The sequence below is a fragment of the Myxocyprinus asiaticus genome, chromosome 10 (assembly GCF_019703515.2).
Source record: "Myxocyprinus asiaticus isolate MX2 ecotype Aquarium Trade chromosome 10, UBuf_Myxa_2, whole genome shotgun sequence".
Classification (NCBI taxonomy): domain Eukaryota; kingdom Metazoa; phylum Chordata; class Actinopteri; order Cypriniformes; family Catostomidae; genus Myxocyprinus; species Myxocyprinus asiaticus.
In genome coordinates this window covers 16047128-16075000 of record NC_059353.1, presented here as the reverse complement: position 1 = coordinate 16075000, position 27873 = coordinate 16047128, and the positions used below count along the sequence as shown (strand labels likewise).

The 27873-nt window shown below is 38.7% G+C and overlaps 2 protein-coding genes across 4 annotated transcripts in view; one reads left to right on the top strand and one right to left on the bottom strand.

Annotated features, from left to right (window-relative positions):
- si:ch211-67e16.11 (uncharacterized) overlaps positions 1-16417 on the top strand; it is a 17259-nt gene extending 842 nt beyond the window's left edge. Inside the window, exons 2-7 of one of the 3 annotated variants that reach the window (XM_051709085.1) lie at positions 6127-6339; positions 7522-7692; positions 7871-8002; positions 8140-8303; positions 12597-12833; positions 14021-16417. In XM_051709085.1, the coding sequence (XP_051565045.1) occupies positions 6127-6339; positions 7522-7692; positions 7871-8002; positions 8140-8303; positions 12597-12833; positions 14021-14212 (1109 nt within the window). In that variant the 3' untranslated portion in view covers positions 14213-16417. Of the gene's footprint in view, positions 1-6126; positions 6340-7521; positions 7693-7870; positions 8003-8133; positions 8304-12596; positions 12834-14020 lie in introns of all 3 variants that reach the window. The other 2 variants (XM_051709084.1, XM_051709083.1) reach the window with 2 other exon arrangements.
- The window catches only part of abcb6b (ATP-binding cassette, sub-family B (MDR/TAP), member 6b), a 60948-nt gene continuing 48551 nt past the window's right edge, over positions 15477-27873 (bottom strand). Inside the window, exon 18 of the mRNA XM_051709081.1 lies at positions 15477-16800. Coding sequence (XP_051565041.1) covers positions 16692-16800 — 109 coding nt within the window. The 3' untranslated portion in view covers positions 15477-16691. The remainder of the gene's footprint in view (positions 16801-27873) is intronic.

Genomic DNA, 27873 nt, shown 5'->3' with positions numbered 1-27873 from the left:
TTCCCCCTTTTTTATGGATGACACCAAATAACCATTTAAAAAAAAAAAAAAAAAAAAATTTGTAGTAACAATAACTGTTGTAACTGTATTTTTTGGCACGGACACACACGTCTCAGGACACCCGACTAATTATAACAGGACATATTATATGTTATTATAGTTAATTACTATAGTAATAATCATGATAATATTGTGTAATTACAAGCAGCACAAAATACACTAAGTGCATATAGTTCATGATAATTACTCAGTACTTACTAGGTAATTACACGGTATCATGAAAACTGTAATGGAAAGTGTAATCACATTTTATCATTTTAAAACTCTTAGCCAGGATGGGCAAAGAGGAATAGGAGAAAATCCTGCATAACTTGAAAACAGTGAAGTGTCATAGAAGCATGTAGACACGCAAGTGTCCTAGTAGCCTACAGACAGCTGTAAAGTATAGTTTTTCAACAATGCAGGTCATATTCAAGGGTTATCTACCATGTGACATGTTGTGTTAAGCAGTGTGTGTGAGGTGTGCAGACGGCCGGCCCGTCCAACAGGCGAAACAGGCGGCCGACTAGGGCCCCGACATGCCTAGGGGGCCCCGCGAAGGTGCGAACACGTGCAAAGTAAATGAACAAGTTATAATATTAAGTAACATTAATGACATTTATTTTGAAATGCTCAGCAGTCCAGTGGTTTCTATTGCGCGTACACTCAAGTGAGCGTACAACGTGCAAGGACCTGATCATTTAACATACAAATCACAATGATGGTGAAAAATAAAAACATCATATTAAGTATAAAATGAGCTCTAAATAATCACAAAAAGACAAATAATTGAAAGTTACAACAAATAAAATAAGAGCAGTGTATCTAAAATCGTCAAGAAGTAAAGCTAAGCAGTACACACTAATCTGAATAATTTATTCACAACTCAAAGCATTGTTGGGAAATGGAGCACGGCTTCTTTTCACAGTATTATTAGACACAGATTGCACACCTTGCTGAATAATGCGCACGCCTGACAGAAACGCAGGAAATAAGTTATGAAAAATATTGCTTTGTGGCTATTTGAGACTTTGAGGGTTACTCTGTGTAAATGATAGCAGATACAGCGCTTGTCAAATCATAAGGGCTTTTCATGTTTTCTCAAGAACAATCTGCTGGGGAAGGAATTAAGACAATGTCAATATACAGATGCAAAAAACTCACATAGATTGAAAATATGAGCAATTAGTCTGGAAAATAACCAAATCATCCTATCTGCAAAGATCTCTGCTCTCTAAGAGGTATGTGTTTATTCTTTACATTTTACAAATTACAAAATATATTTCGAGGTGTTGTGTTTATATGCCCTACTTAAAATATGTAATTTTATTTATAATCATTTCTACATATACTAGTCCATTTTTAACATTAAAAATGGTATAAGTTAACATTATTTAATACAATATGAACTAATATGAACAAACAATAAACAATTGTATTTTTATAAATGGACATTAGCCAAGATTAATAAATGCTGGAAAATTGTACTCTACATTGTTAATTATACCTATGCAAACCTTATTGTAAAATGTTACCCAGTAATAATCATTCTTGCAGTTACCATGACCTCATATTAATTGAGACACTGGTTTATTTGTACTTCTAGAAAAAAGGTGATCAAAATAAGGCGATAAAATGGAGACTTGTCATAGCATCTAAAATACACATATTCCCTTAAACACACATGTACATTTTAACCTAACATATTAACTTTATTTTTAATCTACCAAGCTATACAGTATAGTGCTTCTTTTTTAGTGCTTTCGATTAAAAAAATCATGTTTGCAGTGGTTCTATTGATGTTTTAAAGTTATGACAATTTTCACACCGGGGGGCCCATTTTCATGATTTCGCCTAGAGCCCCACAAACCCACGGGCTGGCCCTGAGTGTGTGTTTATGTGTGTGAACGAGATAGAAAGCTCTGCATGAGTATCTACTCTTAGGAATAGTCGGGCCATGGACCCCCTATAAAAGTGGAGGGCAGCTGCACAACTAAGCCGAGAGTCATGCATTCACAATAAGAGTGGTCAATAATTCATCCTTGAGTATGTGTTCAGTCCTTAACACTGGGTTCAGTGCCCAGCCCTGCCCACAGTCCATTGCCCTACAAAGCCGAAAAGCAGTAATTACGCAGACACTAAAACTGAAGAAGAAGAAGAAGAAAAAAAAAAAGGATTTCAACATTTTTGATTGTCCAGCCAAATGTGGATACAAATTTTCACTCTCTCTTTTCTCTGAATCTATGCATGGTTGAGTCAAACCAACATGATACGAGAAGTCGGCTAAAATGTTTGAAATCATACGGGTTTGTTCATATGAATTTGTAAGAATTCTATACGTGCAAATATCCCGATGTGTTGTGCGGAAGTAAGCAAAATTTCTGCGTGTCAGACGTTTACATGCTAATTAATTTCATGCCCTAACTCAAACCCCATATCTAAATCTACCCATAGAGTGTGTAAGGATGATTTGAAGCGTAAAGAGTATGCTTTGTATGTCGGAACAAAGTAATTGTCGTGTTTTAGGAGGAGACATGGGAGAGTCATCTGATTGGCTGTCGCAAAAGTTGTACGAATTTGTTACCAACTCGTAGGAATCTGTGCGGTTTTTCTGTGAGAGTGTGTTGGCCAAACCCATCTGTCACAGGGCAGAACGTAGTCTAAGATACAATTTTGGTCATTTTGACAAAAATATGTAGTTACTGCATTTTGCCTTTGAAGGGAAGGACAGTGAAGGACAAGTCAGCCCCTCAACTTTGAAGTAAACTTGAACATTTGCACTGTAACTAGTAAAAGAGAGAAGCAAAAATATTCTAAGAGTGTGATGACAACTTAAAAATCATTAGATTGTTTCAGTTTTCAGTTTATTCACTTTTTCATATGAATGTCTGAGAGCATGCTTAAGAATCGCAGTAACAGCTGATGCACAAATATTGTCCAGAACATTGTAATTTAATATGTAGACTTAGACAATTTCAACCTCATTTCATATTAGAGATAGACCGATATACAGGTGCATCTCAATAAATTAGAATGTCGTGGAAAAGTTCATTTATTTCAGTAATTCAACTCAAATTGTGAAACTCGTGTATTAAATAAATTCAATGCACACAGACTGAAGTAGTTTAAGTCTTTGGTTCTTTTAATTGTGATGATTTTGGCTCACATTTAACAAAAACCCACCAATTCACTATCTCAAAAAATTAGAATATGGTGACATGCCAATCAGCTAATCAACTCAAAACACCTGCAAAGGTTTCCTGAGCCTTCAAAATGGTCTCTCAGTTTGGTTCACTAGGCTACACAATCATGGGGAAGACTGCTGATCTGACAGTTGTCCAGAAGACAATCACTGACACCCTTCACAAGGAGGGTAAGCCACAAACATTCATTGCCAAAGAAGCTGGCTGTTCACAGAGTGCTGTATCCAAGCATGTTAACAGAAAGTTGAGTGGAAGGAAAAAGTGTGGAAGAAAAAGATGCACAACCAACCAAGGGAACCGCAGCCTTACGATCGTCAAGCAAAATCGATTCAAGAATTTGGGTGAACTTCACAAGGAATGGACTGAGGCTGGGGTCAAGGCATCAAGAGCCACCACACACAGACATGTCAAGGAATTTGGCTACAGTTGTCGTATTCCTCTTGTTAAGCCACTCCTGAACCACAGACAATGTCAGAGGCATCTTACCTGGGCTAAGGAGAAGAAGAACTGGACTGTTCCAAAGTCCTCTTTTCAGATGAGAGCAAGTTTTGTATTTCATTTGGAAACCAAGGTCCTAGAGTCTGGAGGAAGGGTGGAGAAGCTCATAGCCCAAGTTGCTTTAAGTCCAGTGTTAAGTTTCCACAGTCTGTGATGATTTGGGTTGCAATGTCATCTGCTGGTGTTGGTCCATTGTGTTTTTTGAAAACCAAAGTCACTGCACCCGTTTACCAAGAAATTTTGGAGCACTTCATGCTTCCTTCTGCTGACCAGCTTTTTAAAGATGCTGATTTCATTTTCCAGCAGGATTTGGCACCTGCCCACACTGCCAAAAGCACCAAAAGTTGGTTAAATGACCATGGTGTTGGTGTGCTTGACTGGCCAGCAAACTCTCCAGACCTGAACCCCATAGAGAATCTATGGGGTATTGTCAAGAGGAAAATGAGAAACAAGAGACCAAAAAATGCAGATGAGCTGAAGGCCACTGTCAAAGAAACCTGGGCTTCCATACCACCTCAGCAGTGCCACAAACTGATCACCTCCATGCCACGCCGAATTGAGGCAGTAATTAAAGCAAAAGGAGCCCCTACCAAGTATTGAGTACATATAGAGTAAATGAACATACTTTCCAGAAGGCCAACAATTCACTAAAAATATTTTTTTTATTGGTCTTATGATGTATTCTAATTTTTTGAGATAGTGAATTGGTGGGTTTTTGTTAAATGTGAGCCAAAATCATCACAATTAAAAGAACCAAAGACTTAAACTACTTCAGTCTGTGTGCATTGAATTTATTTAATACACGAGTTTCACAATTTGAGTTGAATTACTGAAATAAATGAACTTTTCCACGACATTCTAATTTATTGAGATGCACCTGTATAGGTTTTACCGATTAATCGGTACGGATAGTTGCTTTTTGGAACCATCTGCTATCGACAAAAATCGATAGTGTCGATAGTGACCAATAGTTGTTTCATCATTTTGTCATTTCAAAATAATAGTCCCCAGTGTGTTTTGGGCTTGTTTATACATAAAAGTCCTGCGTAATGCACCAAATCTTAATTTTTTTCGGGTTATTATTGGGATTTTAGTTGAACAAAAAACTGTATCTGGGATTTTATTTATTTTGGACTCTTTGTCTTTGCCTGCCATAGTAAAGAAAGAAGTTTTTATTTTTATTTTTACATTCTATAAATTGATTTTAAAAACTATTGGCCTTTCCCACCACCTAAGTTATCAGTACCTGCAAAATCCACTATCAGTCGACCTCTATTTCATATGATGTTTATTTAAATGATTCTGTATTGATTCTGTAAACTCTTATTTCAAGATACTCACATCTTGCCTTAAACCTTGAATAAATCAAGATGCTTCAAGGAATATTGTTATTGTTACATAAAGTGACGTAATGTTGTGTACATATTGCTATGTTGTCCTGTTACTTCTTTTCTCTCCCTCTCTCTCTTTCTCCTGTCTCATCACCTATCACAGGACTAAACCAGCATGGATTGATCCCCACCTGTGATTGGTGTGGGCCAAGAGACAGGAGTATAAAAGAGACTGCTGCACCTAGGGGTGCAGAAAATGAGGCTTGATAAGAGTAATAATGTCCAAAAACATTAGAAATGCAAGGCAGAAAGGCTTGTAATGCAGTGTGACTCAATTCAAATCTGGAACCACTTTTAAGCTTGAATGTATCCAAAACTGACCATCTCATCTGAAGATGTGGTGAGAGTCAGAGAAAGCTGGGTTTAGTTCTGGCCACATTTGAAATCATTCCAGGTCTCTTCATGATTTTGTAATGGGTCTTTAAATACCATTGGCCACAGAGAGAGATTAATTTGGGCTACTGATTCTGTCTTATCCCACATTCTCAGAGCATGGCCAGCCAAGGAAATCTTTCATTGCAAGGAGGCAATTTTACTTGTTAAGTGAAATGGATTTATAAAGGGTTGTGATTACACCTCCATTGCTGCTGTCTATTCCAAGCCTCCTCAGCGTGAAACTGATAACAGTTGCTTGGCATCGGTAGCCCTGTGGTCTTGTCTAAACTGCAGCTGCAATGTGTTTGATAACAGTTTGGAACAGAGGAATGAATAGATAGCAGTTATGGCAGATTCCTGAAAGAATGTGCACTGTTGTGCCCAGTCAGGCTACGCATGTTTAAAAGGCATTATTATTGCTTTTCATGAAGGGATATTCCCTCATTACCAGGAATTGTTGCTTGGATAAAAAGTTTTGATAAACTCTACTTGTATAACCTAAGGTATAAATTACATTGAAATCTGAATTGAATCTGATCTCTGTTGGGTGACTATAAGCAGCTAATACACATGTTCTTTTTGCACATGTTCTGCTCAACACAACATGTGTTGATTTACAGGGGAGGAGTGCTTGACGATTGCTGTGAAAACACGCTGTCAAAACCAGCTGAAGCGGAGACGGAGTCGAAGTGATCGTATGGCAAGCCGGGCAAGGGGTACGGTGGGCAAAACCGTTCACGTAGAGCAAAGCAGCGGCCTCTGTGAGATTCATTTTCTCCCTCTGGTGGTCGGAGTGAAGGACAGCAACCGAACCCAACGCCTACGCTGTGTGGGTGAGTCAATTAATTGTGAAACAGGTTTAATTAATTATTTTTGGAATGTCAATGCAAAACTCTGGATGAGTTTTGGACTGGATGAATGGAAGCATTAACGAGCGAATGAAGCCGAAGTGTATAATTTCTGCACCACTAGTGTCACGAAATGGAATTACAAAGATTTTCAGAACAGAATTTCTACACTTTCTTACAAAACTTTTATGTGGGTTACAGACCTACAGACTGAAATTGCACATGTTGTCAGCCACTGACTGTGTCTTTTGAGACACAAAGTTTTATTCCTGCAGGGGGCAGTTCACGCTCTAAAAACTGAATCCTCCATGCATCCGCATTTAAATCTCAGAACATTTTATATCTCTTGGGAGACATTTTACACTGGATAGTTATTTTTAATAAAAAAGAATAATAAAGTATTCATACCTGTGAATGGAAATCCTCCACTGCATTATCTATAAAAGCAATTTTAAAAATCCTCATCCAATAATTATTAACAACTGGTATTGGCCCATCCAGGCTAGTGCTGAGAAAAGTAACAGGTACCACGTGACACTGCGTCTACGCTAGAGGGGGAATGCGCAACACTAGTTGGGTGATACCAACTCGTACAACAGAGGGGGAATTTTGTATCCCCCCCCCCCCATTCTACGGCAATTTATGAAATTAACATTAACCAAGGTATAATAAATGCGGTAAAAGTTTTGTTCATTGTTAGTTCAACTTAACTAATGCTAACAAATGGAACATTATTGTAAAGTGTTACCATTAAATATGTAACTTGGATAGAAACATGACTAATTTCTATTAGCATCATGTACAGCCTGTAAACGGCGTTTAAACATTGTCAGCTTTATAACTATAAATAATTTAGCTAAACTCCCTGGAATGTCAGCACAGTATCTGTATGTGTTCTGTTCTATTTCTATTCAGTTTCAGCCATTCATTTCTCAATAATGCCTGGATAAAGTTTTTATATGGATCTTGATAAAATAGGAATCTGAATGAATCTGCCTTTTTAAGTGGAAGTACTGCATAATATTATGTGTAACCAAAAGTCATACTGTACTTGAAACTTCTTCACTCCTACCCTTCTGATAGTGCTCTAAAGTACATTTGTGTTTTGAAACCAAACTGTACAAACACTACTATGTGTCCTTAGTCATGTGGTTGTTGCTATGGCAGATCACCCAGACTTTGCTAGGTGCCCGCAACCTTTACCCATGACCAGCCCCAGTGTGCCTATCTCCAGCTGTGAGCTCAATACAAACACCCACCGATGCCAACAGCAACGCCTGGCCACACACCTGTCCTGTCGTCTCTACCAGACCTGTGATCATGCTGTTCTCTTGTCAGGTACAAAAACATTGATTCAAAGATCACCTTAGATGGGTGATTAACTCATTTGTATAATCTGACCAGAGATCAGCCTATTAAGGTTTGAAATTCCAGACAAATACTTGGACTTATCAGCTGTCTCAGGCATGCTTACTCTTACAGGTATGCATATAACGTTTAACCTGTGTATGTGCAGGTGGCTGGCAGGAGCAGATAACATACCAGCGCCATGTGCAGAACCTGCAACTCTTCTACCAGATGCTGAGGAACAACGGTTTCCATAAGGAACACATAAAGACATTCTTTGCTGGGAATGGACAGGTGGCAGGTCAGAGGAAATTTTTAGTCGAGCTTTTATTTAGGTATTTGTAATATGTACTTCACCCTGACAGTCAGGTAATCTAGTCTGCTTTTTAACAGCAGCATGTATCTAGCTTTACATCCACTTTATTTTCATAGCTACAGACACAGAGGGGATGTATCCAGCCACAGATAAAGAGGTGATCAGGAATCACATTTCCTACATCTGCCGAAAGCAGCACTGTGCAGATTCTCTGGTTCTGTACCTGAACAGCCCCACACGCAATGACGGAACCATGCTGCTCTGGGACCGCAATAACAACGGCATTGTGAGTGTGTGCCTTTGGTAAAACATTCTGATGTGTGCATAGTATAACTGAATTTTGACTAGATGCACCAAAGTTAATGTTCAAACCTTTGGTGTCAAAAGTGACTACACAGTACAGCGGAACAGTGATCACCCACTTTTTCAGCAGCCTTGGTTTCTGAAGAATTTTTCCATTTATTTTTGACATAAAGCAATCGATAAACAATAAACAATTCTTAAAAAAAAAAAAAAGTTTTAAGCCATAAACCAAACCAACCAGCTTCAAGATGAATTACAACATCACAAACCTTGATTTGAAGCAAAAAATTATTTGAAAATATGAAAAGTACAAGATTATGTGTACTAAAATTATTTTATATGGCAGTGAACTACTCATGGTATGAAGCATTAATTATAAGAATACAAACAATATATTTAAGTTTATTGCAAAATATTCATATATTTAAATATAATTAGTTTGAGAGTGTAGGGAAATTACGTCATTAGCAGTGCTGCGAAGGAGTGGACGGTTGCTGTTTTGCCTCAAATTCCATTCCCATGTTATCAGCTGAATGGTGGAGCTCTCTTCAGGGTGACGTGAATTCAAATATTAACCCCTTACACCCTGAAGGCATTTTTAAGGATTTCATGCTTAAATGGCATACCCAAAAGTAAGAGCTTATAACTAAAAAACTAAATTGCAAAGAAGGTCAATTGCTTGGTATAAATTTTTAGAAAAACTTTCAAAATTTTAAGATAATATATTTAGATCACCCTTAAAGACTGTCATGATACAACACTGCTGACAAAACACAAAACATAAGCACTAAAAATAAACGAATGGACAGTATGGAAAGTCATTAATTTAACTTTGACGTTGTTCTCCAACATGTCAACTAAACCAGGAAAAAAAAAATTTTGATTGTACAAAGCGATCAAAAGTTATAACATATGGAACCATGGTTTCCAAGGTATACTTTTTTTGCAATTTTATTGAAGTGTCCAAAAACCTCTCCAAGCAAGTTTTATTGACCATTAAAACAGAATAACGGAAAACTTTGAATGCAAATCTCTCTCTCTCTCTCTGTATATATATATATTCAACTCTCATGGGTCTCTTATTCCATAACTTCAAAAAATGTGCATTGAGCACATGGGACACTTGGATATTTCCAAATATAGAATCTGAAACTCTCTAGAGTTTCTAGACACATCTATGACGTGAAAGATCGTGTTTCAGTTAATCGATCCCAGATAAACCATTGCTAATGAGACGCCACTAGCGTTAGCCACCGTAGCTGTCATGATGTCACTCTTTGAGTAATATTTCAGGATTTACACACCGTATTATGTCAAATGTGGGCTTGTCTGATCCAAAGCTGTCTGCTGTAAGTTGTGATATGCCATTTTCTATTTCATGTTTATTTATAAAGTTATAAACCAAAATGTGACAAATTTTGTTTTATCTGTTTATTTTACATGTGGATTTCATACGCTAATACTCACACATATGACACATGGCTGTGTGATCTTTTTGATCTTTTTACTGGTTCTAAATATTATTGTTACTATAGCAAATTTGCGATTTATGAAAATGGAACCATTCTAATTTATCAGAAAATTTAAAAGCAATATTTGAGAATTGGTCAGATCAGCTATATTCATTGTAAAGATAAGTCTAAGCTTTAAAATGACACCTATTTTGTGCAAATCAAGAAAGTGGTTGTTGACTAATACCATAATCTATATCTTTTTCATGATAAGTGCCCACCTCTTGGCACAGTATCGGGCCGTTCCAGGTTTAAGAGGTTAAACATCTATTTTTTTTATGACACCCACTTGTGGCCTAACCCAAGCACATAGCACCACTTAATGACTTTGGAGTTCATGGTAGGTCTGTCTTAAAAATTGTCTTCAAGGTATATATGTTATAGTTAAAAAATGACAAAATTTATGGAGAAAGTGATTGGAAATTTTACATTTTACTGGAAGCTGACTGTTGTGCTCTATAGAGCGCAACAGTCTGGTTCCAGAATTAAAAATTCTGTTCATTTTTTTTCCATAGACTAATTGATTTTCAACGATAAAGGTTGTTCATCGATGGTATATACTTCTGTTCTGCGTTATTTGAACTTCATTGTTTAAAAATTGTGTTTGATAGCGGAATTCATGGTAAACTACATTACCCATGGTCCAGCTGAGAAAGCTTCACCAATGTGAATGACGTAATCGAGTGGGTCTCTCTTCACCCTTAAACTACTTATATATTTGTACATATAAGAATATTTTGCAATAAACTTAAAATATATTGTTTCTATACTTATGATCAACAACCTAAAATCAATAGTTTTATATATTCCCATAATTTTTTATTCAATGACACAATTCGCAATGCTTCATAGGATAGTTTGTGCCCTCATGAGAAACGGTAAGTACACAGTCTTGTACCTTTGTCTTTTTGTCTGATTTTCAAATACTTGTTTAGCCTCAAAACAAAGTTTGTGATGTTTTGATTTACTTTGGAGCTGGTTTGTTTGTTTGTTTTGGCTTACAACTCTTTTATGAAGGATTTTATGAAAAGTCTATGGGAGAAATGAATGGGAAAAATACTTCCGGAACCCAGGTGACTGAAAAAGTGGGCGGACACTGTTGCGCTCTACAGTGGCTGGAAAGTAAATCTTTCAGTTCATTGGATTTCTTGTAACAGGACTGTATTTTCAGAAAGACAGGCCCACAAATCTAGTAAAGCATTTCTCTTCTTGATTTTCTTTTAAGCATGTACTGTGTTATGCTAAAGATGCTAAGGTTGAGCTGCTATAAATTTGGGCTTACAGAAAGCAAAGAAAGTATGAATGAATCAGAGTGCTGAGTTAAAGAATGCGAGAACATCCCTTATCTTCCCGTAAAGAGCCCAATGTGTTTCCCATAGCCCACCACTTCAAAGTGCCCACTAACCAAAAGTTAAAAAGCATTACGCTATGGACAATGACTTCATGTTGACTTTCAAGCAGCAATTCATTCTGTTACATTTCTTGGTAGTGATGACTCTGTATGCTCTTTGCACTTTGGTATTTGTTTTTTTTACAGTTCTTATGTTGATTCTTACAACCCTTATTCCCTTAATGCAGATTGACTAGAGTGGACTCCTCACTTAAAAAAGACAAAAGAGATAAGAATTTCATGGAGAAATATGGCAAGCACAATCTTAAGCCTCCAATCTTATTAAAAAACAAAGACAGGTCCTTTTATCAACTCACAATAGACTAGCCATCCACCTCAACCGAAAAATCCCTCATTCATCTATCATTAAGACAATCATTCCAGAAACGGTGCACACAATTAATTATATTGCTTTCTGAAAGGACACTCATGTTGCTTTACCAAAGTTCCACAATCCTTTGCTAAAGGTGCTCAGTAATCCCGGCCATATGTTTAGAGCAGGGCAAACAGAAGGGAGCAGACTGCACAGTAAAGCCCACCCTTCCATGACAATGGGGACAGACTCTCTAGGGACAAAGGCAAAAACCTGCTCCCCAGACAGGGATGTAGTGACAAAGGGGGGTTTGAGAGACAAGGACCACACAGGATCAGGGCCACCAGACGCTCTGCTTCCCAAAGGAAAACTGCTCTTTTCTCATTTCAACAACTGCCTTATGCTTGAATGCCAGGTCAGGAGTCAGAAACAAGTCTCAGATCTCCTATTAACAATGTTTCTTAAAAGAAGCCACAATTATGTTAGTGATGTTCGAAGACAGAGTGAAAAAAGTGGTTTTTCTTTTGTGGTTTTTTTAAAATGATGGTCTGAAAGGGTCTTTTTTTTTTTTAGTAGCAAACTAATGTAAATCAGAATAAACAAAATGTTATAAAATGAATAGTTCCAGCTCAAATTTCTCACTATATAGCAATATGCATACCTGTAACTGCACTTCATTTGAATTAATGTGGCAAATCTACATATTTACAATATCATCTACAGTTAGGCTAATGAACTAAATTACTTGGGAAAGAATTGTTTAATTTCATTATTATTACTAATAACTGCAACTATTATATTGAACATTTGTGACTTTTATTATAATGCAGTTTCCACTGTTTTATAACAGCATTATCCACTTGAGTTGTTGCATTACAGTGATTTTACTTCACGTTGTGCTATCACCCCTTACCTGTTGTAAAATCTCGAAGGCATAGCCTTACATGGCTTATTGCTTTAATAAATTGAATTTTAAGACAAAATATCTTTAAAACATGTCATTGTGTTTTACAGAAAAGCTCTGTATGACCGTTTCAGGGAAATATTGTCTTGTTTCTCCAGGCTGATCTGAAGGAGCGTTACTCTGTGAGGGAACTGTTGGCAGATCTGGCAGGATGCATGGCCAGTCGAGTGGTGCTTTTTGTTGAGCAGAGCTATAGTGGGGCCCTCAGTAGGAGACTGATGAGATCTCTCAAAGACGTCAATGTCGTGCTGCTGAATGGGCTGCCCTGGGTGAAGACAGCTGAGTTTTGGGCCTCTCTGCACCCATCCCAGTGTCTTATAGACTATCTCAGTAAGGTGAGAAGCAAAAACAGCCTGATCTCATGAAATGTATGTGACAGTGGCAAAATTTTTGCAAACCAAAATAACATGTGTCATTACATGTTTGGCTGCAGTGTCATTAATAGATAATGAGAGATGAACAAAACAGATATCCTTACCCTTAACCAATGTCTAAATCTAACTGATAGTGGTTTAAAAGCAAATTTGACATGAAAAGCACATCTACTGAAGCAACCACATAATTTCATATCACTTCTATCACACTTTTGCTTCACTTTCACTCCGAGTGTCCTTGGCTGGGCTCGAGGCATGCTCTCCAAGTCTAAAGTCCAACACTCTATCAGATGAGTTAACGTGGATGTTAATCATATTGCAATAAGTGTGTAAATGTAGGCGGGTTTGGATTGCAAGCGTTAAAATGTATTGTTTTTTTAAATGATGCATTAGAGTTAAAATGTTTCGATATAATAACATAGCAGGTTGTGATTAATAGAGCGAAAAATACATTTTTATAAAGTCATAAACAGCCATAGTACCTGTGATTTGTGTGAAAGTAAATGAAATGTAAAGCGCCTCTAATGTAATTTCACCAGGAAACTGCAGCAAAATGTAAAAAGTTGTATGTAAAACTCAGTTTGCAAAAATATAGTTATAGTAACGTTCATTCTATTAGAGGTTAAGCAAAACTTTGCATGACTTTACAAAGCTTTTCCCAGTTATGTACAGTCATAGCCAAATTTTATTAATATAGGCTGCTGGGATCACTCAACATGGACTTTCAAACTTTTATTATTGAAAGAAAACAGGGTACGGTGGGCTCCTAAAATTGGAGATCACTTTGAAAATCAGCTTTTTTTCTTTTTTATTTCAACCTTGAAATAAACTGTTTTAGTATTTTTAAATATTTAATGAAGTTATGATGTAAAATAAAAAAAGATATGTAAGAGATCATGTAAGAGGTGATATTTCCTTGCTTCCACGGAAGCACACAAGATGTTCTTTGGAACATTCCCAAATCATGCTGGATAACATGGACCCATTGTATATGCTTAATGAACATTCAAACAACAGACTAGTTGATTTAATGGTCTCTAGTTTAGTAATGTTTAGTACCAGTTTGCACAATTTTAGCAGTGGACAAACATACGTGATATATTTTGGAATTAATTTAGAAAATTTCATATCTTTTCTTGAACGAATAGCAGAGTTCTGTGATACCCCGATTGGGTGATGCCACTCTGGGACTCCTGAACGTCACTCTTGCAGGTGCTCCGTGTAACTCTACCCCACCCCTCACCGAGGCTGAGATGAGGAAGGAGTACATGGGCTGCCAGAACCTGCCCACAGCCCTGTGGTACCAAAAACGGCCCAAGTCTGACAACAACAGGAATTAAGGGAAAAACACATTTCCAAAAACATGGACTTTCAAATGGACAAATGATGCAGTTTTCCGGTGACCTAATTCAGACACTTCAATGTTAAGTTGAATCCCAGTTTGGGACACTCCAGTTATGGAGTACTTCCTCCTAAAAGAGAGGAAAACAAGTACCTACAAGCAGTCCTACAAGTATGATTTGTATTATCCACAAACTTTAAAAACCATGACCAACCTTCTGTGTGCGTGCACTTAATTCACCCATTGATGCACAAAGACCCTGACAAGCTGTTGAGGTACAGAAGACAAAATGTGTGCTTAAGCGATTGAAAAAAGAGGCAGTGACGCAGGACAGAGAAAGAGAGACAGAAAGTGTCTCTCATGTCCTCACTCTGAACCTCATTTCCCCTGCTTGGCATCCCATGGGGAGTGTCCCATGTTCAACAACTTCTCTCTCTGCCTGCCGTGGGAGTTCAGCCCAGGGGCAACCACGCTCATTTACCAGAGTGCTCCTTCTGGGTCAACGCACAGGGCATGCCTGGAACTGAACAATGGTGACACATCACTCTGATACACACCTCATACTCACTTTAACATTTCAGGACAAATCTACATGTCCCTCCTTCAAGCTCAAAAAGGGACAGAGCGGTCCAGCATGATTTAGTCATGAGAAATGTGTTTTCACTGCGTCTGGACCCTAGCAGACACTGGGCTCTGCAAGCATGTATTTAAGGAAGAACTCTTACTCCCTTATTCCACTCTGTACTAACCACTCTGTCTGCAGTATTTTCTTATCTTTGCAACCATTTAAACACCAGTAACAGATAATGACAGTGATGAGAAGATATTTCAGGCAACATGCCAGTCCAAGCAGACCCAATAGGAATTCATACACATTCTTCATAAATTACCAACAATCGGAAGATATTTTTTTATAGCGCATTTCCATAAAAAAATTAAGACTGTGTAAAAGTTCTCACCAGTAAAACCAGCTACTGGTCCACAATCCACATGGACTCCCACTCCTTCCTGTTTTCCCCATACTATTAATGTGGATGGGTCAATCATTAGCTATAAGTCTAAGCCTAAATAACTAAAGGAAAATACCAGTTTTTGTATAGTTATTATAATGTTATTCTGTAAATATTTCTGTCATGTTCTGCCTAATTAATGTGTTTTATTGTTGGTTGTCAAAGTTGTTACATGTCTTTGTGAGTGTTAAACCATAGCTTAAGTGAAAAGAAGTAAATATTCTAAATAAATTAACTTTTGTACATAGTCAGGGTTGTATTTATTTACAGACTTTATTTCTAGGTTTTATAAAAATGATATATTTGACCAGTGCAAATTCCACAGAGAATGAAAATACAAAAAGTAGATTTTAAAAACTTTGTTCTTGTACAAAACATCCAGCTTCTTAGAGCTTAATAACATTTTAGGATAGCATTTCAAGGCTATAGGCTACTCTTCCCTTTCTGGTATGTTTGTAAATGTCACTGTGGTTCATATGCTGTATATTCTTTTAATACCTATCAGCTTCAGAAAAGCCATTTATCATTTAAAATGTATTAATTTCATCATAATTTACAATACATGCAGGATTTTTAAATCATCCTGGCATTTTTGTGAAACGGCATTCATTCCACATTGCAGAGCATGTCACTGATATTAAAATTATGGTTGAATGTACATGATGAGTGTTTCCATGTACATTTTTGAAAGTTATATAGTATATTAACAACAGATTAAATATGGCTTTGGAAATTAGATATGAGTAAAAGGTCATATCTAAACTAGTCCAACATGATTATATCACTCAAAAAAAAAAAAAAAAAAATATATATATATATATATATATGGTGTTTCTGAATTTTTCTTGTTAAATTTAAGAAAAAATATTGGTAACTAATTTTACAGTGAACATATTACACATACTATAGGCTTATGAAATTAAGTACTATAGTAATAACACTGCAAAATTGCAAGAAATATGAACACTGTAATGTAAAGTGTGACAGACTTCTTGTGACAGCATTATAATGAAAAAAATTTGTCAAATGGCCCTGAGCATGTACCAACAATTCCCAACTGCAGATCACTGTATGAAAGAGATAATTCAACATTTTCTTAGTCCACACAATTCACTGAATAGGAGCGTAAACACACCAAATGACGTGACTTGAAGTATGAACTAAAAAAAAAAAAAAAAAAAAAACAACAACAATGTAACAGAAATGACTGAAGTCATTCACCACATGGCAGTATTTTTTTTTTATACTAGCGCTGTTTTCAAAGCGTTAACGTAAGGTTTAAAGTTTGTCGGATACCCAAACCGTTTCAATAATTTGCTTAACTTCACCTATGCAACTTTTCCCTGAGACACATTCGCCAATGTTCATTAACATTTGTGCAGTCTGGTGCCCCTTTGTCTGAGATGAACTTTGAAGCTCCAGCTCTTTTCCTGATTGATTTCATCCATCATCATCATTACTCCATTTTTAACCATTCTTCTGTGGCTCTAGTGGTTGTTCTTCTGATTCTGGGCTCTGCTGTTGTTTTAGCCACATGACGGAGTACAGACCCCCAATTGCAAGCAGCTCCTCATGTCTACAACACAGACAGAGAGCAGTCAAAAACAATATGAGGAGGAGACGGACATCTTGCAGAACAATAAATGAGAGAAATCACAACGCCCAATATGGTGTCAGTAGCAAATGTGGTTAGGCCTTTCAGCTAAAAGAACCAATTGTTTTATTGGTAAAGGCTTGCTAGTACTACGACAATGAAATCTAATTTATATGAGGTGGACCACATTTACATGAAATGGTAATTAATTTACACAGAACCCAGAACTGCATTTGTAATCTGCATCAAGCACGATTCAAATCGCTTTTTTCAAACAGTGGATAAGTAGTAAACTTCAGTATTTTACATTGCTTCATAAACGCTAATAATGCAAAAGATTGTGTTGATAAATAAGTTTACAGTGCATTGTCAACAAACAACATGAAAGACGGGCTTGCGCCCATTATTGCACTAATTTGCACAGACCGGGAAAGAACAGCTGAAAATAATGATGAGACAGTGGTTCGGGAGACGTGGTGATGTTTTGTTTTATTCGTAATTATTTTCTATCGCCTGCTTCCCAATACCTAGCTTTCCTCTTGCAACATGATCACACAGGAAGTTAGCATGTGGTTTCTGAGAGTTTCTGTACCCTAGGATTGACCACAATAGCCCCATTACCCAGTCTCAGTGCTTTTCACTTAGTAACTTTCTAGATGAGAACTCTTAAGAGGAATGGGACACCTGAGGAGACATTTCCCCTATTGCATTCACACTCACAAAAGTAACCCCCATAGTGACGTCTTCTAGTATCGACCATTTTTCTTCTGATGTAGTTTGCATGCATGATTCAATAGTAACAACAACAAAAACAACAACACCAACAGAGGACGCCAGGATTGGAGCTAAACAGGGCTGTTTTACACTGACTTTCGCTGTTTCCGAAAAAGCAGCTTATTTCATCCTAACTCATTATACAGCCTCCGAAGGCAGCACTTTCCAGTTTTCGGATGCAGTCTGTGTCTTCAGGTTAGTTTATACTGAGCGCATGAGCCGTGCATGCTTTCCTCCATGCTCTCTCCGAAGAGAGAGATGATACGAGGCGGTCTTTAACCACACAGCACAAGACATGGAAATATGAAAATGCATATATAAACCTAATTATCAACACAGTCTTTTATAATAAAGGCTTTTATAGCTCAAATTACTGTACTGAAATACTAACTCATTGACTTAAAGACACAGTACAGATGCGATGAAAACAATCGAAGTGTGTCTCCTGATAAAGTCATGCAGCAGCTCTGCTCACCCCTCAAACACAGACATATGTGAAACGGGTGATCCTCTTTGGATACTTTGTTGGTTTTATGTTAATTCTGTTCAGGGAACCGTAAAATTAGCGCAATCCTCTGAGTAGCAAGCTAGTAGCTAGCTTGTTTACAAATGCCGGCTGCCGACTCGTTTTTCAATGCTTTGTACGTCATAGGTTTTTAGCCAATCATAGGCTGCAGCACCTCCCACACTCCCTCCCCGCCCCCAAAAGTACCTACTTAGTAGGTGCTAAAATTCCTCTTCACTGTAATACAGCATGTACAGCTAAAAACAACTCGCTTCAGGTGCCCCTCTGTGGACATTTCACCTGGGAATTGGAGCTCATATGTGCCCATATGCCCAACAATACTTACCGTTTTTGGCCACTGGGGGGAAATGTTTCCAATTTTGGTAAGCACTCATCGATTTTAGCTAAAGAAAAGTCAACCTAATGTTTTCAGATTTTTACCTCTTGCAAAGTTGTATTTCATTGGCTGTTGCATATTTTCGGTCTCTTGCTCATCGTGAAAGTGCACACACCTGATGACTCAATGGCCAGATTTCAAACAGGACTGAAATACATCATAGCATAAATGACTTGTCAGGGTGGGTTGCAGGAGTGCACACACTACACGGCAGTAGGTCGTGCAATCTGAGATTTTTAGTTGCAAACCAGTTGGAACATTAAAGGAGATGAGCTTGAGTCGTGTAGTCTGTGCTAGGCTTATCGCAGTGCTGCAAGGCTCACATCACGTGCCCAGTGTGAACGCTACAGTGTACCCTGTTCAAATGGCCGCTGAAATTAATATGTGCCGCTAACACACTGTTAAACAGGTCTGTGAAACAGGTTTTAAAGGAGCAGATCAACCTCACAGGGGGTCGGAGAAGCCAAACGATAGCTTCCCTCTGACTCCAAAAATCACTTCAGGGAGAGGAAACTCTCATGACCATATCCCTTTCCTTTCACTCTTTCTCAGATTGCTAAAACAGGGAATTAGGAGGGTCGGTCTTGGGTCAAGTTTGCGGAGGCATCAATTACTCAGAAGTAGGACATCAAAAGTGAAGCAGACACTGTATGGGGTTTCAAGATCTTCTCAAAATGAAATATCATACCAGAAGTCAAATGGTTCTGAGACTATGTTCAGTGACTTTCTATAGGTCATTTTCATGCTACAACCTCTTCGTCTTGTGCAAAATTGTCTTTTGCCACCCATAGCACACTTAGCCAAACGGCAACTATCTTAAAGTATTTTTAAAGAACAAAAATGTATATTCATACTGAGATATATATATATATATATATATATATATATATATATATATATATATACACACACACACATACACACACACACACACACAGAGTTGAAGTCAGAAGTTTACATACACCTTAGCCAAATACATTTAAACTCAGTTTTTCCCAATTCCTGACATTTAATCGTGGAAAACATTCCCTGTCTTAGGTAAGGTAGGATCACTACTTTATTTTAAGAATGTGAAAATAATAGTAGAGAGAATGACTTATTTCAGCTTTTACTCCTTTCATCACATTCCTAGTGGGTCAGAAGTTTACATACACTTTGTTAGTATTTGGTAGCATTGCCTTTTAATTATTTAACTTGGGTCAAACATTTTTGGTAGCCTTCCACATGCTTCTCACAATAAGTTGCTTTATTTTTGGCCCATTCCTCTAGACAGAACTGGTGTAACTGAATCAGGTTTGTAGGCCTCCTTGCTCGCACATGCTTTTTCAGTTCTGCACACAAATTTGATATCGGATTTTGGTCAGGACTTTGTGATGGCCACTCCAATACCTTGACTTTGATGTCCTTAAGACATTTTGCCACAACTTTGGAGGTATGCTTGGAGTTACTGACCATTTGGAAGACCCATTTGCAACCGAGCTTTAACTTCCTGGCTGATGTCTTGAGATGTTGCTTCAATATATCCACATTATTTTCCTTCCTCATGATGCCATCTATTTTGTGAAGTACACCAGTCCTTCCTGCAGCAAAGCACCCCCACAACATGATGCTGCCACCCCCATGCTTCACGGTTGAGATGGTGTTCTTCGGTTTGCAAGCCTCACCCTTTTTCCTCCAAACATAATGGAAGCATTATGACATTATGGCCAAACAGTTCAATTTTTGTTTCATCAGACCAGAGGGCATTTCTCCAAAAAGTACGATTGTTGTCCCTATGTGCACTTGCAAAAGTCTGGCTTTTTATATGGCAGTTTTGGAGCATTGGCTTCTTCCTTGCTGAGCAGCCTTTCAGGTTATGTCGATATAGGTCTCATTTTACTGTGGCTATAGATACTTGTCTACTGGTTTCCTCCAGCATCTTCACAAGGTCCTTTGCTGTTGTTCTGGGATTGATTTGCACTTTTCGCACCAAATACGTTCATCTCTAGGAGACAGAATGCATCTCCTTCCTGAGCAATATGATGGTTGCGTGGTCCCATGGTGTTTATACTTGCGTACTATTGTTTGTACAGATGAACGTGGTACCTTCGGGCATTTGGAAATTGCTCCCAAGGATGAGCCAGACTTGTGGAGGTCCACAATTTGTTTCTGAGGTCTTGGCTGATTTCTTTTGATTTTCCCATGATGTCAAGCAAAGAGGCACTGAATTTGAAGGTAAGTCTTAAAATACATCCACAGGTACACCTCCAGTTCAGTACACCTCCTATCAGAAGCTAATTGGCTAACTGTCTAAAGGCTTGACATCATTTTCTGGAATTATCCAAGCTGCTTAAAGACACAGTTAACTTGGTGTATGTAAACTTCTGACCCACTGGAATTGTGATATAGTCAATTAAATGTGAAACAATCTGTCTGTAAACAATTGTTGGAAAAGTTACTTGTGTCATGCACAAAGTAGATGTCCTAAACAACTTGCCAAAACTATAGTTTGCTATTATTAAATCTGAGTGGTGGTTAAAAAATGAGTTTTAATGACTTCAACCTCAGTGTATGTAAACGTCTGACTTCAACTGTGTATACATATATACACACACACACACACACATACAGTTGTGCTCAAAAGTTTGCATACCCTTGGTGAATTGGTAATATATGTACCATTTTTAAAGAAAACATGAGTGAGCAGGCAAAATACATTTCTTTTATTTCTTATGGGATTCATATTCAACTGTAGGTTATAACAGAATGGCACAATCATAAAACAAAACATGGCAACAAAAGAAAAAAAAGAAATGACCCCTGTTCAAAAGTCTGCATACCCTTCGTTCTTAATACTGTGTATTGCCCCCTTTAGCATCAATGACAGCGTGCAGTCTTTTGTAATAGTTGTCTATGAGGCCCCAAATTCTTGCAGGTGGAATAGCTGCCAATTCGCCTTCGCAAAATGCCTCCAGGTCATGCAAAGTCTTTGGTCGTCTTGCATGAACTGCACGTTTGAGATCTCCCCAGAGTGGCTCAATGATATTAAGGTCAGGAGACTGTGATGGCCACTCCAGAACCTTCACCTTTTTCTGCTGTAACCACTGGAGGGTCAACTTGGCCTTGTGCTTAGGGTCATTGTCGTGCTGGAAAGTCCAAGAGCGTCCTATGCGCAGCTTTCATGCAGAAGAATGCAAATTGTCTGCCATCATTTCTGATAACATGCTGCATTCATCTTGCCATCAATTGTCACAAGATTCCCCGTGCCTTTAGAGCTCACACACACCCCCAAAACATCAGTGAGCCACCACCATACTTCACAGTGGGGATGGTATTCTTTTCACTATAGGCCTTGTTGACCCCTCTCCAAACAAAGCTCTATTTTGGTCTCGTCACTCCAAATTACAGTGTGCCAGAAGCTGTGAGGCGTGTCAAGGTGTTGTTGGGCATACTGTAACCGGGCTTTTTTTGGCATTGGTGCAGTAAAGGCTTCTTTCTGGCAACACAACCATGCAGCTAATATTTGTTCAAGTATCGTCATATTGTGCTCCTTGAAACAACCACACCGTCTTTTTCCAGAGCAGCCTGTATTTCTCCTGAGGTTACCTGTATCCCGAACAATTCTTCTGGCAGTTGTGGCTGAAATCTTTCTTGGTCTACCTGACATTGGCTTGGTATCAAGTGATCCCTGAATTTTCCACTTCTTAAGTGATTGAACAGTATTGACTGGCATTTTCAAGGCTTTGGATATATTTTTATATCCTTTTCCATCTTTATAAAGTTCCTTTACCTTGTTACGCAGGTCTTTTGACAGTTCTTTTCTGCTCCCCATGGCTCAGTATCTTGCCTGCTCAGTGCATCCACGTGAGAGCTAACAAACTCATTGACTATTTATACACAGACACTAATTGCAATTTAAAAAGCCACAGGTGTGGGAAATTAAACTTTATTTGCCATTTAAACCTGTGTGTGTCACCTTGTGTGTCTGTAACAAGGCCAAACATTCAAGGGTATGTAAACTTTTGATCAAGGCCATTTGGGTGATTTCTGTTATCATTATGATTTAAAAAGGAGCCAAACAACTATGAGATAATAAATGGCTTAATATGATCACTATCCTTAAATAAAAGACGATCAGTCATATTTTCAAAATCAATGCCAAAATTTCTGCCAGGGTATGCAAACTTTTGAACACAACTGTACACACACACACACACACACACACACACACACACACACACACACACACACACACACAAAGTACTGTGCAAAAGTCTTCCGTCTGGCCACTCTACCATACAGGCCTGATTGGTGGAGTGCTGCAGAGATGGTTGTTCTTCTGGGAGGTTCTCCTCTCTCCACAGAGAAATGCTGGAGCTCTGTCAGAGTGACCATCGGGTTCTTGGTCACCTCCCTGACTAAGGCCCTTCTCCCCCAATCACTCAGTTTGGCCAGGCGGCCAGCTCTAGGAAGAGTCCTGGTGGTTCCAAACTTCTTCCATTTATGGATGATGGAGGCCACTGTGCTCATTGGGACCTTCAATGCTGCAGAAATTTTTCTGTACCCTTCCCCAGATCTGTGCCTCGATACTATCCTGTCTCGGAGGTCTACAAACAATTCCTTGGACTTCATGGCTTGGTTTGTGCTCTGACATGCACTGTTAACTGTGGGACCTTATATAGACAGTTGTGTGCCTTTCCAAATCATGTCCAATCAACTAAATTTACCACAGGTGGACTCCAATCAAGTTGCACCTCAAGGATGATCAGTGGAAACAGGATGCACCTGAGCTCAATTTTGAGTGTCATGGCAAAGGCTGTGAATACTTATGTACATGTGATTTTTTTCGTTTTTTATTTTTAATAAACTTGCAAAGATTTCAAACAAATTTCTTTCACGTTGTCATTATGGGGTATTTTTTGTCGAATTTTGAGGAAAATAATGAATTTAATCCATTTTGGAATAAGGCTGTAACATAACAAAATGTGGAAAAAGTGAAGCGCTGTGAATACTTTCCAGATGCACTGTATCTGCCAATAACCAAGAAAATGGTGTTCAGGTGTACCTAGGAGGATTGTTGCTGTTTTTTAGGCAAAGGTGGTCACACCAAATATTGATTTAGCTTTATGTTCACTGTACTTTGTATAACGTTAATTGATAAATGAAAACTATTTATGGCATTATTTTTGAAGACATCCTCACTATGCAACATTTTTCACAAGTGTGTAAAATTTTTTAACAGTACTGTATATTTGCAGAATGTAAATCTATAATAAAGTGAGTACTTGCCATGCGTTGTTGATGTACTTACCATCCAATACTGATATTAACTAAATTAAGTTTGAATACCTAACTGGTTACCTCTTCAGGGAACGTGACTCATGTTTGTGAGCATCTATTTAGGGACAAATATGCACAGTAACCAACTTGAAATCAAAACTTTTTAGTGCTGAAACATTGTTTAAAAATGTGGTTGAAATGTACACTGATGAGCCAAAACGCATGCTGCCAAAACAGCACTGACCCAGCGAGGCATGGACTCTACAAGACCCCTGAAGGTGTTCTGTGGTTTCTAGCACCGAAACTTTAGCAGCAGATCCTTCAGTTACTGTAAGTTGCGAGGTGGAGCACCTGTGGATTGGACTCAATCGGACTGAGATCTGGGGAACTTGGAGGACAGGGCAACACCTTGAACTCTTCATCATGTTCCTCAAACTATTCCCGAACAATGTGTGCCGTGTGGCAGGGCGCATTATCCTGCTGAAAGAGGCCAGTGCCATCAGGGAATACCATTGCCATGAAGGGGTGTACCAAGTCTGCAACGATGTTTAGGTAGGTGGCACGTGTTTGTGGCCGGACCCAGGTTTCCCAGCAGAACATTGCCCAGAGCATCACACTCCCTCTACTGGCTTCTCGTCCTCCCACAGTGCATCCTGGTGCCATCACTTCCCCAGGTAAACGGTGCACACGTACATGGCCGTCCATGTGATGTAAAAGAAAACGGGACTCATCGGACCAGGTGACCTTCTTTCACTGCTCCAAGGACCAGTTCTGACGTTAGTGTGCCAATTGTAGGTGTTTTCGACGGTGGACAGGGGTAATCATGGGCACTCTGACTGGTCTGCGGATACGCAGCCCCATACGCAGCAGGGTGCGATGCATTGTGTTGTGACACATTCCTCTCATAACCATCTTTAACCTTTTCTGTGACTTGTGCCACAGTAGTCCTTCTGTCGGTTCGGACCAGATGGGATAGCCTTTGCTGCCCTCACTCATCGATGAGCCTTGGGCGCTCAACACACTGTTGCTGGTTTGTGGTTTGTCCCTCCTCAGACCACTGTTGGTAGGTACATGCTAGGGGTGTAACGGTTCAAATTTCTCATGGTTCGGTTTGTATCACGGTTTAAGGGTCACGGTTTCGATACGGTTCAGTATTTGCCATGTTCAGAATTTTTTTTTTTTACTTCCAAATCCAAAGTAAGAATACTGTATTTCGTAACAAACATTTCAACAGGTTTGCCTTTAGTTGTAATCATGGTTTTACTACAGTAACCATATTTTAATCATGGTATTTGTAGTAAAATCATAGTAACCATAAAAACAACATAGTTACTGTCATGGTTATAATATATAGTAAAACCATGGTTACTATATGGAAACTACAGTATTACTGTTGTAAAACCATGGTTAATTGTATCAAAATCATGAAAACCCTGGTCATGGTTACTTCAGTCATGATTACTACAATATTACTATAGTAAAACCATGGTTAATTTTCTTTAGGAACCTGAACTTAAAACCTTTTCTCGAATTACTAAATCAATATTTTAACTTAATACCTGCACTATTACACTACATGCATCAACATAAAGCATATTTCAAACTCGAATCAACATATATTCAACATTCGGAAGCTGTACATCACTATAGAAGGAACCTTGCTATTAATATGGATACAAGAAGGGCTTGAGTGTTTTAATCATACACTGAAATCCCACATCTTCATCAATGGAGTATGGCAACATAACTTCATGGCAATGAACACCACAAGCATTTTAGTTATTGTTTCATGTATGTTTGAATTAACACTGAGTGCCTGCTTAAAAACAGAAGGAAGTGTGTACAAATTCGGCCTCACCAAATTCGGCTCTGTGTGCGCCGCTTGCTATCTTTCTCAAGGCGATATCGGTGTACATGATTAATCGTGTAATTGATGTATTACCAGTATGCGGCACTCGAGTCAAGCAATGTCTGCAAACAGTGCCTGTTCTGTAAACTTTTTGGACCAACGTTGATGTAATTGACTGCAAAAAGATAATGTTCCCAGACAGGAGACTTGAATAACGCAGGGGGCTTCTCTATCAGCGGCCCGTTTTCCCCTCTTGACGCTTGCTATTTTCAACTATTAATGAGTGCAAAACAGTGATATCATCAAGCTGACCCACGTGAAACACAGGCAGAGCATATCTATTTACAGATCCATTCAGGGGCATTAGCGGTGGTTGTAACTGTGCATGTCTACTTGACGCTTTGTTTTCTTCGACAAACCTTGTGCTCCAGATGCGTCATTAAACTCGTGGTGCCAATGCTTACCGCACTGTGGGTGGTGAACTGTATGGTTCGGTTTTTTACAGAGAACCGTAACAACCCTACTACTCACCACTGCTGACCGAGAGCACCCCACAAGACTTGCTGTTTCTGAGATGCTCTGACCCAGTCGTCTGGCCATAACAATTTGGCCCATGTCAAAGTCGCTCAGGTCTTTACTCCTACCCATTTCTCCTGCATTCAACACGTTGGCTACGAGAACTGACTGTTCACTTACCATCTAATCTACACAGACCTTGACATGTGGCCTTGTTAGGAGATGATCAACATTATTCGCTTCACCTGTGAGTGGTTATAATGTTTTGGCTCAACGGTGTATATGTAAATGTACTTTTAAGACTCCTCAACCTTTTTTTGGTCAGACCCCAGCACACCCCCCTCCATAATTTGCACTCTGCTTATCCTCCATTCTTTGGTTACATTAGACTTTGGTCTTGGCGATCCAATCAGAAGTGGACAGCATTAAATGCAGGTCTGGGTTCAAAACGTTTTGTGATCGGATCACTGAAATCACATTCGGAGGTAATCTGTCCTGATGCGACCCAGACAGCAATAAAGGACTGCCTATGCATCTGTCAATCAACCACTGAGCTAAACATGGGTTTTAAACTTTGCAGGTTATGTGCGACTTTAAAGGAAATCCGTCTGATTGGAAACAAGGCATACCACGACTTCACAGATCTTCTTCAGTGCACCTGATATTCACATGCAATGACTCAGATCATGTGAAGCATTTCTTAATTGTGAGAAACAGTGCACAGTTTTTCCTGTTTTTGATCTTTCTTTTAAACAGTGTCTTTGTCAGACCTCTTTTTACAGACAATTCACAGACCACCACAGACATCTCTTTTTAGGAAATTGCCTGTTAAGGGCCAGTCTGTGGACTGCACAATGTGTATCTATTAATACCTCTATTCTGAAAGTATTAACCCTTCACCTCCCTGAACGGACAATCCCACCTCTGTCTCTTCCTGTGTGAGTGTGATATGCTATTCCTGTGGGTTAATAGCCTGTGTGAGTTGTGTTTACATCGCAGTGTAAGTCAGGGCTGAATGGTCAAGGTGTGGAGTTACATCCCTGATGGCTGTGTGTGTGTCTAAGTGTGTATTGCCTACTGGCTGTAGCTCATATATCAAAGAGCAAAAGGGAAGGACAGTGCGTGCAGGGTTAACACCAGGGCTGAATGGTCAGGATGAATGGAGAAGTCCATTAGTGGGACACTGCTAGTGTGTGTGTGTGCGCGCGTTAGGTTTAACCCTCAGACACCCAAGCACTGATACTGATGATTTATTTTCCTCCTTTAAATTGATGTAAGGAAGCAACTAATTATTGATTATTGGAAAATTCTCGATTTTGAAGAATATTTTGTTTTTGGCTTGCATTTTGTGTGAATTTAGCAAGCTGTGACCAATTTATTAACCAATTGAAAGTTTCCAACAACAGGAGGATTACCAAGATACAGCAAGTAGTATTTGGCTGGTATTGTGATCTCAACATGGTGGTGCCCATGAAGGTGCACCCAGCTCCATGTAGAATAAAACAGCTTTTTTCTAGAGAACTCTTTAGTGTTTAGTGTCAGTGTACATCATTTTAAACATAATTTTTTTTTTAATGGGCTAAAAATAACTGAATGCACCATTAATTGCTTTCAACATACACTGCAATTCTCCTACAGTGAGGGTTAAAGGAGGAAATGTGTGTGTGCAGCACCTGAGGGCCAACAGTGAGACAGGAAACACAGATCAGGCAGGGTGTTGACCGCTAGGACACTGAGAGTCTATATCCTGTCTCT